Below are 13,463 nucleotides of genomic sequence, written 5' to 3'. Positions count from 1 at the left end.
GCTATAATCAATAGTTTTATATTAACAATGGATGACAGCTGTATAATATCGAATGTATCGCTCAGTGAAGAATCCGCAGAGAATTCTACCCCTGACTCTGCTGCCTCCCAGTCTACGGAGCTTTACTCTATGGTCTCTTTTAGCTTATTGTTTTGGTTTTAAAAAGTTTTCTGCCTTCTGTTCACTCTCACGGCTCTCAGTAGGCAGCTGTTTGGAGCAAAAAAAGCTCTGTTTACTACCTGCTCAGCACCAAACAACAGAGACAAAGTTAGCAATAGCCAGTGAACATACAGAGCTGCATTTAGCAGCTAAAGAGCCAGAAAGAAGCTGCATGGAGAATAAAAGAAACATATTAGCATGCTGCTGCATAAATTGCTGATACATTTGTGTGCTTTCAGCCTGTCTCCACTGCCCCCAAGTGACCAAAACAATCTGGTGGTTTAATCTGGCAGGTTTTAAGGCCTCATTTGATAATTTTGTTGGTCATCTGTCTTTGTTCCACTTTAGCAGTTTAGTGGATTGATGTTCCTGGACAGCATCGACCCACGCAGCATCCTCATTCTGATGCAATAGCAGCAACATACCCACACACTCCTGTAGCGATTGCTCTGGGGACCATCAGCATCTCCATTCCCTCTCGTTGCTGCATGTTGTTGTGCACAAAGAGGCCAGGAAACGAAGCCGTTATCAGGGCAAGCAGTGCAGAAGCAGAGCAGGCATGGGTGGGGAGCAGGGCAGGGCTGGGTGCTCTCTGAACAGGGAGCGCGGCAGGCCGGCTTCTCCCAGGGAGATAACTTTGTTCTGGGCCAGGGGAGATGACATCATGACGGATGGCGATGAAGATGTGGGCGCAGAGGGCAGGAAACGTTATCTCCTACAATGGCACCGAGGGGACGGAGACGTACACATAAACACTTGTGGAACACACTGACGCTCTTTGATACTCTACTCCAGTGGACTTGAACAGTTGTCACTCCCCACTGAACACAAACACACACACGGGAACACACACAAACCTTTGACATGCCTGGGTTTAGGAGGTGGCTGTCATTTAAAAGTCAAAGCCAGACAGTTACAGGCCCAGTCACTGTGTGTGACTGTTCTGCTGTTGCCATTTTCTACTGCGGCGAGAAGTTTGGGGAAATACGCCGAAGAAAGTGATCTCAGCCGACCTCAGCAAGGACTCCAGCTTATGCAGTGGGTTTGTACAGCATGCAACAGCACCATACATATTGCATGAATTCTGTTCAAGGCATATTAGTATTCACAATATCAGCACACAACACTCAGAAGATAACAGTTATCGAGAAACCTGAGTTGGATTCATGTTTAATTCAATGTCAAAAAAAAGGAATGGCCGAGGCTTTCAGTCCAAAATATAAGACATTTAAATAAAAAAACACTTTTTAAGAGGTTAAATATGTTTCTTTTTGAGATTCATGTACTGCAAATCTTCCTGACTTGCTGACTTTGGCTGATGGTGTATCAGAACGTAAGAAACCGGTGATCCTCAATTAATGACTTATAACATTTCATCGCTTTCCAATGAAAACTATGTTCCTCTGTATTTGGTGAACGTTCTGCTGCGGGTCACGACCCTGTATCCTAGAATTACATTTATAAATCGACATTATGGAGATTCATGGTTTTCATTAGAGAGAGATGGTTTATGACTGCAGTCTCCACAGCTTAGAAAGTAAGAAGAGCGTGACCCTTTATTAATCACTCACTATCATTTGGAACTGCAGACGAAGATCTTTCGAACCTTGCAACCCTGTACAGCATCACTAAATGACTCGTTAACAACTAATAAAGTCACCAATTATTAGTGTTGTTGTCCTCGAGACTACTGTGTCTCGGACTCAACCACGGTTCTACTCTGTCTTGTCTTTGTCTTGACAGAGGACTCTGGACCAGTCAAGACCATGACTGCAGGGATATGACTGTATTATTTAACCGTTTGATACCTTCTGTACTTAATGATGATTTATAGGAGACAAGAGTCACCTCGAAAACTTGCACAAAAAAGTGGATTGTTTTCGGTGGATGGTAAAACATGGAAAATGAGTGCTAGAGTTAATTTTAGCTCCTTAAGGTTTGTTTGTGTTTGTTACTCATAGAAAACAAAGTAAAGGTCCCACACATAAAATTCACCTCTACAATGATTTTTGATTATTTTATACACGTACACATATATGTACAGTATAGTAGAGCCCGACCAATACGTGATTTTTGGGGCCAACACCAATGCTGATATTAGGGAGTAAAGAATTCTGATATGGATATATTGGCCGATATACACACATTTCTTTTGCAATTGTCCCTTAAATGTGGTTATCATACACTTGTGACAAAGATATGTAACAGAGGCAGGATACTTTACAGTTTTACAACAAACTTTATCATCTAAAATGATATCAGTGCACTGAAACAGTAAACTTCGCTGGAAATGTAAGAATTATAAATCACTCCCAGCAACTTTTTCTGTGTCATGTTCTGTAAAACCAAAAAGTTTCATATCAGCCGATATTGGAAATCATATACACTGACACTGATATAGAGAGAGACATGACTTTTGCAGCTAACAAGTCCCTGTCCGCAATCGACCCGGGTTATATGGCTCGCATGTTAACCAAAAGGCAATCTGGATGCCCCTTGGCACTGCTTTCAAGTCATCAGGTCATCACAATAATTCACAGAGATCAAGAGATCAGACTTAAGCAAACTCTCGCAAAGCCTCCTGGAGTCCTTTAATATTGACTGCAGACCAGTTTCTCGAACTCTTGCTTACTAATCACTGCTTGCTTTGAATTCTCCAAAAGCTCAAAGCTTTTATCCCGTCGACTAATTGACAGCAAGGACAGCTTGTGCACTGACATCGTGCAATAGTTATTGGTAATGAAAGCAAAACTGTGTGTATGATGGGTAATGATGCACGTTTCATAAGTTTAAACAATTTTTTTCATGGCTGGTTTTTGGCAGCCTGACACTATACAGCAAAACTAGATTAAGTTCAGAACAACATTACTATTGCAACTTTTCAGACAAAAGTTGAAGTTTGAATTGCAAAGTAGCTTTCACTTTTATGCTATTTCTCTCTTTCTTACAGTTTCATTTTTAAAATTGTTGGCCTACATCTTTATACTTTAAAACCTCCTTTTGGATATGTCTTTGTATACTGTGTGAACTTTTTGCCAAAGCGTTGAAAAGCAAACCCGGCACAGAAATGGGATTTTCCTCTTTTAATATTACATCCCACTGTCTGACATACAGCGGGTCTGACTAAACATAAAGATATATAATCAAGCTGTCCTCTGTACAGGTCTTCTGTGCTCCATGATGTGTCGTGTCCTGAACGTCCTGCTGGCTTTGCTGAGCCGCTTCCTGTTCGCGGTCCACGGCATTGTGACAGTGTGGCGTGTGGTGGCCGTCAAAGAGGAGCCTCTCTACTGGCTGCTGCTGACGGGCGTGGCTCTGCTGGGCGTGGAGATGGCCGTCACTCTGAAGTGCACCCGAAACGCTGAGTGGAAATGGTAGCATTTAGGTCACACGCGCAGACCATTAACAATTGACATGGTTTTACAATGCACATAATATGAGTTTTGACATCAGGATTAGGCTGAATTTTAAAAAAAATTTTTGGCCTTCATGGCTTGATATGACAGGAAATGAGATGAGAGAGAGGGTGGATGACATGCAGCAAGGGGCCACAACCGTGGGCTGCTGCAGGGCCTCCTTACATCGGACGCCTGCTCTACCAACTGAGCTAACTGGCGCCCTTATTAGGCAGAAATTTGAGGCGGATATTGGACCTTAACTCCAAATCGCATTCATATCAGGCTGATCTTGATTTATCAGACCAATCCCAGGTTGTACATGTTAACAATGTTAGCATGTTAGTCAAAGCCAGAGTTTGTCACAGAGTTCCACAAGGTTCTATGGTTGGACCCTAACATTGCTAAAATCAGGCATGTCCTGTCGCAAAGAGATGCAAAAAACTAGTCCATGCATTTGTTATTTCTAGGCTGCATTACTATAGTTCCTTAGGCTGACCTGATAAGTGTCAATAAAAAATCATCACAATTTTATTTTCCAAAGTGATAGTAATAGTCGTAGTTGTCCAGAGGCAGTTGTATATATGAACACTAACTCTATAGTGGCAGTAAAGTTATTATGATGGATAGCTTATCTAAACCAGGCTAAAAGTCAGCTTTGTGATGCTGTATGCAAGCATGCTAAGATGAGCATGCTAACATTCTCACAATGGCAATGCTAAGAACACTGATATCTAGATGACTTTATCATAATCATCTGAGTTTAGCATGTCAGCATGTGTGTAGTGCAGTACACAGTGCAGTACAGCTAAAGCTGATGAAATGTCAGTAGTTTTGCAGGTATAATAATTCAACAAGCATGAAAGGGCTCCCTCTGATTTAGTAATAATTTACAAATATGTGCCAACGTATGAGCTAAATTCACAGGTACAAACCACCTGCTCACCTGCAGCTTTTGCTCTTTTTAAAGGGGATAATACGTGGATTGAGGTGTTGTGTCCAGACCGTGTAACCCTGTTTTGTGTGGGGAGTAAATAACTTCTGAACTTGTAACTGTGTGAACACTTTACAACCCATCTGCCCGGGGCAGCGAGCGGCAGCTTGAACGAGGCCTGTAATATTCTCTGCCACTAAATTCTCTGTTATCCTCTGCAGCTCCTCTCTCTTTCACTTTCTATCAAAAACAAATCTATTCCTCTGCTGTGTTATTGCTCTGTCTCTCTACTGAGCCTGCTATCAAGTCTCTGTCACACTCCCTTCCATCCAGTCATGAAGAAAATGTCGTCTGCTCACTCGAGTCATTACTGACCAGCTAGTTTCTTTTCTTTTTTTCTTTTTTTTTTTATCCTTTTTTACAAAACATTTGCTTGAGTAAACATAAACTGAAACTAACTTCCAAAAGGATATAAGCATTTATTGTCACACCTCATTCAACACCAAGCTGCATCCCATTCAGAGGCTGTAGTTCTCCTTGGCACATAACGCAGCGAACATCCTCAGACGTGAGCTTTCTTCAGGCCTCTCTCTTTCTTGCTGAGTCTTACTTTGAAGTTTTCTCCTCGTGGAGAAAGCTTTGCACTGTCAAGAGGGATTTGCATATATGATGAGAATAATTGCCTGTCTGAAATTCGATGCTTCTTTTGGAAAAAAAAGGGACTCTTTCTTCTTTAGCGGGTGGCAAAAGAACAAAAAGCGTGTCACTAAAAATAACCTACCCCCACCTTTCCCACCCTCCCTCCTAACCCTCCCTCTCCTTTGGAGGTCCTCTTTTAGGTTCTCCCCCATGGTTTTCCTCTACCTCAGTACTGTCATCCCGTCCATTTGGTTTCTGGAGCTGAGCCTGCTGCAGTCCAAGCTCCCTGTCAACAATTCCTCGGGCCCTGAGCTTCATTTGCTGGCTCACATCCCGATCACAGCGGTAGGCGTCCCACCACACAACTGCCCTCCACGCAGCCACATTAAAGCAACACCTGATACCAGATAAGATTTAAATCGAGCAAGGAGGGGTGGATAAACTATTAGTTGCAGGAAATGTGTAATAGACACATTGAGATGAAGTCCAGATAGGCTCCTGCTTGAAAAACTCTCAGATCTCTCCCCTTTTGGGGTGGTTTTAGTGCAGAATCTTTCATGTAGGATTTGGGAGCTTTTTTGCCCCTTGGCTGTGCTCGAGGCTGGGTGGCAGCTTTTGAAAGCTTGAAGACGTAGTGTTTCGGGACCGTTGTGAAGTGTCAGCGGGGGCCGCCAGGATAAACTCAATGAACCCCTGACACAATGAGCTACTTACAAGTCATTAGAATTATATCGAGAATAGAGAGGAGGTGCCTAGTTTCAATTGGTTTCTTTGATTATGCCTTTAACTTTTCAGATATGTCATTGTAATACTGTTTATTTATGATATGAATGATTGAAAGGGAAAGCCAATGAGGAACCAAAGGAAATGATCTGCTTTATACCAAAAGCTGTGTGAAATTTTAAAGGCGCTATTATGCTTTTTAGATTTTTTCCTTTACTTCAGTGTGTTATATAGGTTCTTGTGCATGTAAAAGATATTGAAAGTTAAAAAGGTCAAAGTCCGCACCAACAGAAGCTCCTCTCTCCCACATAAAACACTGCTCCTGAAACGCCTCGTCAGTAGTCCCACCCTTAATTCTGTGACTTTGTTACATCACATTATGTGAAAAAGTCACACATTTGCATGATTTATGCCCAGCGGCTAGTCTGGCACATAAGAATTGATTTGTGAGCTGACCAATCAGAGCAGACTGGGTATTAAGGAGGGGGGCCTTAAAGAGACAGAGGGGGACTGTACACTGAACGTGGCATAACAGGTAAAAACAAGCAGCAATTACAATTAATTTGAGAAAAGCAAGCAGACAGAAAAACAAATAAAAAATAGATAAAAATAATAAAAAATTAAAATGAAATTACAATAAAATAAAAAATAATGAGCACTAAAGCATGTAAACCTATTCTAATAGTAGAAGAAAATGAGCATAATGTTTCTTCTTTACATGCTGACGGTGCTGTTTCCTTCACCCAGGGCATTGTTGAGCTGGACCCAGAGAACTGGGTGGCTGGCCTGGAGCAGACCATGCTCATTGTATTGGTTCTGGGTCGCTGGCTGATGCCCAAGGGGGACATGTCTCGTGACCAGCTCTCCCAGCTCCTCATGGTCTACGTTGGACTGGGCGCAGACATCCTGGACATCTTCGACACCTTCAAGGAACCTGAGGTCAAAACCAACCGGGCGGTCGTCATCATCGGATTGGCCCTCTTCTCTTGGGCGCTCATGCAGTTTCCTCTGGTGCTCACCCAGACTCAACCCCCGAAGGATGCGCCTCCACAGAGGAGTGTGGATGGCCTGTCCTGCTGCCCCGGTGCTCCATCAGCGTTCTCCACCTGCTGCTCCAGCGAGGTGTGGAGCCTGCTGCTCACGGTGGGACTTCAAGACGGCCCGTTCCTGCTTTACCGGCTCTACCTCATGGTCCAAGAGCAGGTGCTCAACCAGCTGATGATCTTCTTCACCTGCAAGAACATCCTCATCGTCCTGTTGGAGCTTTATCGAATTTTCGTGGTGCAGTGCGAGCAGCCGGGAGGGGGCTCGGGGTTGGAGAGATGTGTTGCTTCGGTACTACAGTGTCAGACCAAGAAGGAGAGGGAGGAGGAGGTGGAGGAGGAACGTGGTGGAGAGCAGAACTTTCATACAGACACAGCAAGCAGCACTGGGAGGGAGGAAGATCAGAGAGGTGTCCAGGTATAGAAAGGCTTAAAATGCCGTGAGGCATGACTTCTGCCCTCAGGGGGGGAATGGCTTTCACACGCCAAGAGAAAAGTCGAACCTATCAGCCATCTCTTGCATCTCGGCCTCGCTCAGAGACAGTCTCGGCTCTCTGGAGGTTCAGTGACTAGAAATAGACCACAACAGAGGAGAATAAGTCCCCACTGAAAAGATAAGAGATGAATTTATGCAATTCCCTTTGATAAAACCTTTCAAAAAAAGTGGTGGTTTCGGTCAGGGGAGGTTTCTCCACTGAGAATCAGCTCAACAAGTTCACCTGTCAATCTCTTCAATATATGGTGCAATTAACAAGACAACAGCTTTGTGCTTTCTAGTACAATACATTTGTTTTAATTAGCAGCAGCAGCCTGTGATGATATAATTTTATTATGTTGCACTTATGCATTTTTAATAAAAAGATGATGATGGCTTTGACACGGGGACAAGATTTTATGAATTGAATGAATAATTATGGCAGTGGAAGGTGGTGATAACATGTCTTTCTTAATTAATAAACCTTTTCTAATAAAGATGCTTCATAAAAACAGTGCAGCTATTTTCTTTTTCATTTTTTACTCTGATCACCATGAGATGGCAGTGTTGCCAAGTCAACCAGAGCAGTGTTTACTTGACTGGAACATACATGGCAGTTACATGGAAGAAAAAAAACCCTGTGAGACAGCAACACAGCAGCACAGCTGCAGTGATGAACTCCAGCATTTGTTGGATTGTGGAATGAAAATCTCCTCCGTGAGTCTCGTTGTAAGACAGTGAGAAAGAAGGAAGGCATGTGATCACTTCATTTTAAAGATGTCACCTTCAGGCAGCGGACATGTAACGGATAGTCTGATGTATTCGATCGAGAGACATCTCATAAAGCACGGCAAGTAGGAGGAGAACGAGGAGGCTTGCTTCGTTTTTCAAAGTTCATTTTCCTCTCGAGCACAATCAGCCCGTGGAAGCCTGTTTGAGAGCTCAGTGCATTTTTATTACGTCTGAAAAAGCACACTCGTGATTATGTGGGAGTTGTTCAAGTTCGACATGATTTGCTCTCACTTTCTCTCCTCTGAGAGATGTAAGGTGCTTCTGAGATATTCCACCACAGCCCATACAAGCCGGAGAGCCTTTGAGAGGCTACAAGGACGGAGAAATGTTTGAGCTGAAGCTCGGGGTCTCAAGGTTTCGAGCCACTTCACGGTGGAGACAAACAGCTGCAGAACAATCCCCCCCCCCCCCCCCCCCCACCTACCTACCCATCCTTCGGTCCAGACAATACCTCTCCTGTCAAACGAGAGCTGGGATGTAGTCCTCCTGCATTTATGGATGACCCTCTCACACTGTGTTGGGCAGGCTGGGAATGAAGAGCAGTGACGGCAGCAAGTGGCAATTCAATCAGAGGCCTTTCTCGCGCTGCGCTGTATCTGTGTCCATCAAATTGCTGCACTTGGCCTGGCCTGCAAGATGAAGATAGGAGGCGAGGCTCTGAATGAAAGGGGGGGGGGGGGCTCTTTGTTTTCAATGAGCTCTCAATGAAAGAGAGGCAGAAACATAAAGAGCCGGAGAGGAGAGAAAGAGAGCATTTGTGTGTTTTCCTCCCTCTGTTTTATGTGCTTGATTAAAAAAATGCATAGAATATGAGCAAGATTTCCTAAATTGACGACTGTAGGCCACCTCCAGAGGATTTGCTGGAGAGCACTACTTTGTTTCCTCTGTTTTATCCTTGTGGCGGCACTTTGGTCTAAATTATTGATGGTGGAGCCAACTTTTAAAAGAAAGAAGAGAAAAATTAATGGAGAGTCCCCATTGAGATGTTCATTCTTCCAGCAACATAAAGCTACGACTCTACGCTCCTAGAGTGCCCGATAATGCCCAATTTACAAAGTCACTGCCAGGCAAGCGACACCACGCAGAGCCAGCGCGAGGGCACAGCTTCTTCCAAGCACCTGAGTTTTGGGGCGAATCCCTATATTCGTGTGACAACGTGATGTGGGCAACACAATAGGGTGATGAAAGACCGGCTTGCTTGTGAAGAGAGTCCTTTTCCTCTTCAGATTAACTGCATGCTTTAACAAGATTGTGTGGGCATGTGGGAGGATGGGGATGTCAGCTGATCCACGGGCTGCCCTACATAGATAGAGAGAAAGGAAGAGAGCGTGGAAACTCAAAGCCTGCAACTCCAGTGCACATGGATGTACCCTCAGTCACAAGCCCCCGAAACATATCTGTTCGCACGGAGAAGAGCGGCGCTGCCTTCAGGTGCTCCCACCTGATCGGTTCATTAAGCCTGATAGAAAACAAAGCGTCTGGATGTAAAATAATGTCTCACTAAATATAATAAAGCTGTTTATGTGATCATGTTTCTGAGGACAAAGTGGAACGACTGATCACTGACAACATATCATTTTCTTGGAGTGATGAGTCATGCTGGACGCACTCAAACAACAGCTCTTACATTTTTAGCTACAGTTTGGTGCTCAGACGGATTGATTGCTGCGCTCTTAAAACTGAGACTCGCTTCACACCCTGCCACACACGTGGAAATCATAGATGCAACCTGTTGCACATTCAAGTGCGCAATGCAGTAAAATACAGAATGTGTCCTTTTTTGTGGCGGCAGGTTTGGCTATCTGTTATGGGTTAACCCACGGGGGCGAAAACTGAGCTGTGAGCCTCTACTTACATCATCCACTTGCCCAAATATTTAGCATCTGATCCCACCTAGATGTGTCCCTGGAACCGCATCGCCAGTAAAACCTTTGTTTACCTGCAGTGCACCTGGCACAAGCCCCTCTCTTGTGTCATGTGTCACATTTTTCTAGCAGTTTTGAGAAGCTGACATATTGTCAATTTTTCAGAGCAAGGCTTGAATTGCATTGCTTTTTCAATTCATTAAATATGATGGCTGCTTGCACACACAGCCCCGCTCCACAGGTACGCCACACTTTTGTGTTTTTGAAGCAGTTGCACCTGTAGCAAGGAGTGTCTGCGTGATCGGGGTCTTAGGCGACAAGGCGGCCAAGTCGATGACCAGAGTTGGAGACTGTTTTAAAATTTGCTAGCGTGAAACCACTGGATATTTTTAAGGAGAACTCTTTCCAGACATGTTTGTGGCAACAAAAACAGGTATTTTAATCCAAAACATGAACTTTCCCGAACACTAACCAAGTGTTTTTTGTGCCTAAACCTAACCAGACCATAAGCACAGTGTTATCACAACATAAAACTGAAATGAGTACATAAAGAAATGTAAAGTTTCAACAATCTGTGATGTACAGAGGTATACATCACTCACATTTATCCCGTTGATTCAGTTGATTTCCATGACAAGGTCAGGAATGAATGTTCATGCTGAAGTGGGCAATAATCAAATTGCCACAACCTGAAAGGACTCACAGTCGACTCTGTTCCACTGGGGCCCCGAGGGGTCTGGGGGAAGTTGGCTGCTTTGAATCCAACTTTGTGCTGTGGCTGCTGTTTGTATTTAAAAGAAATTAGATGGTGCAGACAACTTTGCAGAATGAAGAGGATCAAGCATGTAATTGATGTTATGATTGATTCAGAAATGTGATGAACATAATAAAAAGTGAAAATGAGTGGAGGGCCTGAGTCCTCCCAAAACATTTACTCGCAAGTCAAATCTTTAAGAAAACATTCCTCCAATCTAACTGTGTAATGTCAAATAACTTACACTGATTGTATAATACGACAGTAATAAATAGTACGTCATACTTCAAGCTTCAAATTAGCTGTCTAGAAAAGAATTACAGAAAATGATTGCTTGCCACTTTCAGACATGTTTACCACTTTATTATGTTTTTCAAGTGTGGTAAACACAGTATTGATATTTCCAACAGGACCTGAAGGGTGCAGAAGTTAAATTGAACTGACAGAGAGAGAGAGAGAGAGAGAGAGAGAGAGAGAGAGAGAGAGAGAGAGACAGAGAGAGACAGAGCCAGAGAGGAATCCACTCAACCTGAGCAGGTGCATTTCCCATGGCAGCGTGGAGCTTTTTCACCACATGCCACAATTTCCCTATTTTGTGTCAACTAATCAGGAAGTCCAAACACACTGAGGTGCGCCTCATCAGCCTCCAATCCTACAGATAAACCCGTCAATGTGCCACAGGAATGTTGCAGCGAGAGGGGAAGAGTGAAAACAAAGGCAAACTTCAAACAAACTCCACAACTTTTCTGACAGGCGGCTGAAGATCCAGCTCGTGCCGCCTCATGCAGTGCCACGGATGGCAGAATAACGAGCTCTACTTCACTGGTTGTGGATCAGGGATTCTATATGGCTGTCTTGTTCGCACATAGCATAGACTTTTGAGATAGTGTCAACAGTGGGATACATAAAGGTGCCATTAAAGCAAAAGTTCACCCAAAAATGTGAATACAGTGTTTATCTTCTCACCCTGACACTAATGGAAAGTCGGGTGAAGTTTCACAAAACACTCCTGGAGCTTTGGAACAAAACAGATTTTCAGCATTCTCCTAAACAACTGAAGTAGAAGGGGACTTGAAAATAATAAAGAATGAAAGAAACATAAAATGGCTCCATACAGCTTGTCTGCCAGCTAACTTCCTGTTTAGCGCCCGGCTAACATGAATGGGGATAAAATAATTTTATCATGCTGCTCTTCTAGACTTCCCAAATGACCAAATGGCTCAAATTCTGACAGTAATCGAGTCATTTCGCGGAGGTTGTGACACTCAAATAAAGTATCCACCGTTTTACAGACACTTCTTTCACAATGTTAGCTTATGGGAAAAAGCCCCCAGTGCATCACGTGACAATGTAATCACACAGTTTGCCCACTAGGAAAACTGGCTTTGAAAAAGATTTCAAACAAGTCCTCATCTACTTCATCATTTAGGAGAATGCTGCAAAGCTCCAGAAATGTTTTATGGACTTCTCAAACCCGTATTTGTATTGGCAGTGAGGGTGAGTGGATAATGACTGAATTCCCATTTTCGGGTAAATGTATCCTTTATTACCTAATTTATGGTAAAACACAATATAATAATATAATATCAATATAATAATTTCTCTGTCTTGTCCTCCTGCCATGTGACACCCAAAACCACACAAGCTAGCTTCTCTTAATGAGATGATTCTCATGATTCTATCCTCAACAGTTCTGATGTGCTGCAGAGACAAGTGGGTTCTTCCATTTTTCTTCTGGGAAGAAAATGTATGTGATCTTCTCCGAGGCAATCAAAGAGAATCGAGGTATTACAGGTTCAAGAAAAAGCTGTTAACCAAACATCTGGCCATGGTAACCCATCTAATTGACTGTGACTTCCAATCTTATCACACTTAGCTGCTAATCGCCCCTAAAAACAGTTTTCACAGCTGACATTTTTATGTGTCAAAGGAGGGAAAGCACAGGTGTGACCAATAATGTTAACAATGGTGTCCTAATGGAATGTTTTTTTTCCTGCTTTGAAAAGGCAAAATGTCTGCCGTAAAAAAAGGGTCTATTCACATAAGAGACCAGGGTCTACAGAAACAGGAACTAGAACATTTTGCAGCCATATATACTACCCTTGAGTCCTGTACAGATGGTTATACCATTTTTACACTACAATTCGCAAGTACATGCATTGCAAGTGAACAAGTTTGCCTTTCTTATTCTTTTGTGTTTTTTTTCTGGCGTGTCACATTCGCTGTCACAAATCTGCTAGGAAATAGGGGATGTAGAAAGCAGCATGGAGGCCAGTCACAGTGTTACTGCCTCTCTTTCAAACTCAATGTTGAATGAACAGAGAAGGATGGAAAATTATCTACACTCCAACATCCGGAACTTCAACGATGTAGCATTGCATTAAGCTGAAGAATTGGCCAAAAAATAGCGTGTCCACCCAGGCGTCATGTTTGCAACACAGCAAATCGAAGATGGAGCTGATTAACACCTGTGACTACTGCAGAGGTCATTCGATCGGAGAATGAAAGCCTGTGTGTGTTTGTGGTTTTTTTCCAGTGTGAGCAGGGTTTTACACTCTTGGTTGTGCATCAATATTATGTCGAAAAAGTAACTGCTAGGACTGCCAAAGGTAGGGGTCAAGTCCACACCTGTTGAATGAATGCCAGGATGGTAGATCTGGGCACCTCAGACCCTGGAATAACAC

At 43.3% G+C, this 13,463-nt stretch overlaps 1 protein-coding gene across 1 annotated transcript; it reads left to right on the top strand.

Annotated features, from left to right (window-relative positions):
• Positions 1-3,336: 3,336 nt before the first annotated feature.
• Positions 3,337-7,317, top strand: LOC140999697 (transmembrane protein 26). Its single transcript, XM_073470217.1, has 3 exons — positions 3,337-3,533; positions 5,328-5,472; positions 6,598-7,317. Exons 1-3 carry the CDS (start codon positions 3,337-3,339, stop codon positions 7,315-7,317), a joined length of 1,062 nt encoding a protein of 353 aa, XP_073326318.1.
• Positions 7,318-13,463: the final 6,146 nt, after the last annotated feature.

This window comes from Pagrus major, chromosome 7, assembly GCF_040436345.1.
Source record: "Pagrus major chromosome 7, Pma_NU_1.0".
In the NCBI taxonomy this organism is placed as follows: Eukaryota; Metazoa; Chordata; class Actinopteri; order Spariformes; family Sparidae; genus Pagrus; species Pagrus major.
The sequence above is the reverse complement of the archived record's forward strand: the minus strand, read 5'-3'. Positions and strand labels throughout refer to the sequence as shown.

Excerpts from the sequence above, each read along its gene's own strand:
- LOC140999697 (XM_073470217.1), top strand. The coding sequence starts at position 3,337 with ATGATGTGTCGTGTCCTGAACGTCCTGCTGGCTTTGCTGAGCCGCTTC. Across the intron at positions 3,534-5,327 it reads CGAAACGCTGAGTGGAAATG|GTTCTCCCCCATGGTTTTCC; the intron begins GTAGCATTTAGG and ends GTCCTCTTTTAG. Across the intron at positions 5,473-6,597 it reads CTCACATCCCGATCACAGCG|GGCATTGTTGAGCTGGACCC; the intron begins GTAGGCGTCCCA and ends TCCTTCACCCAG.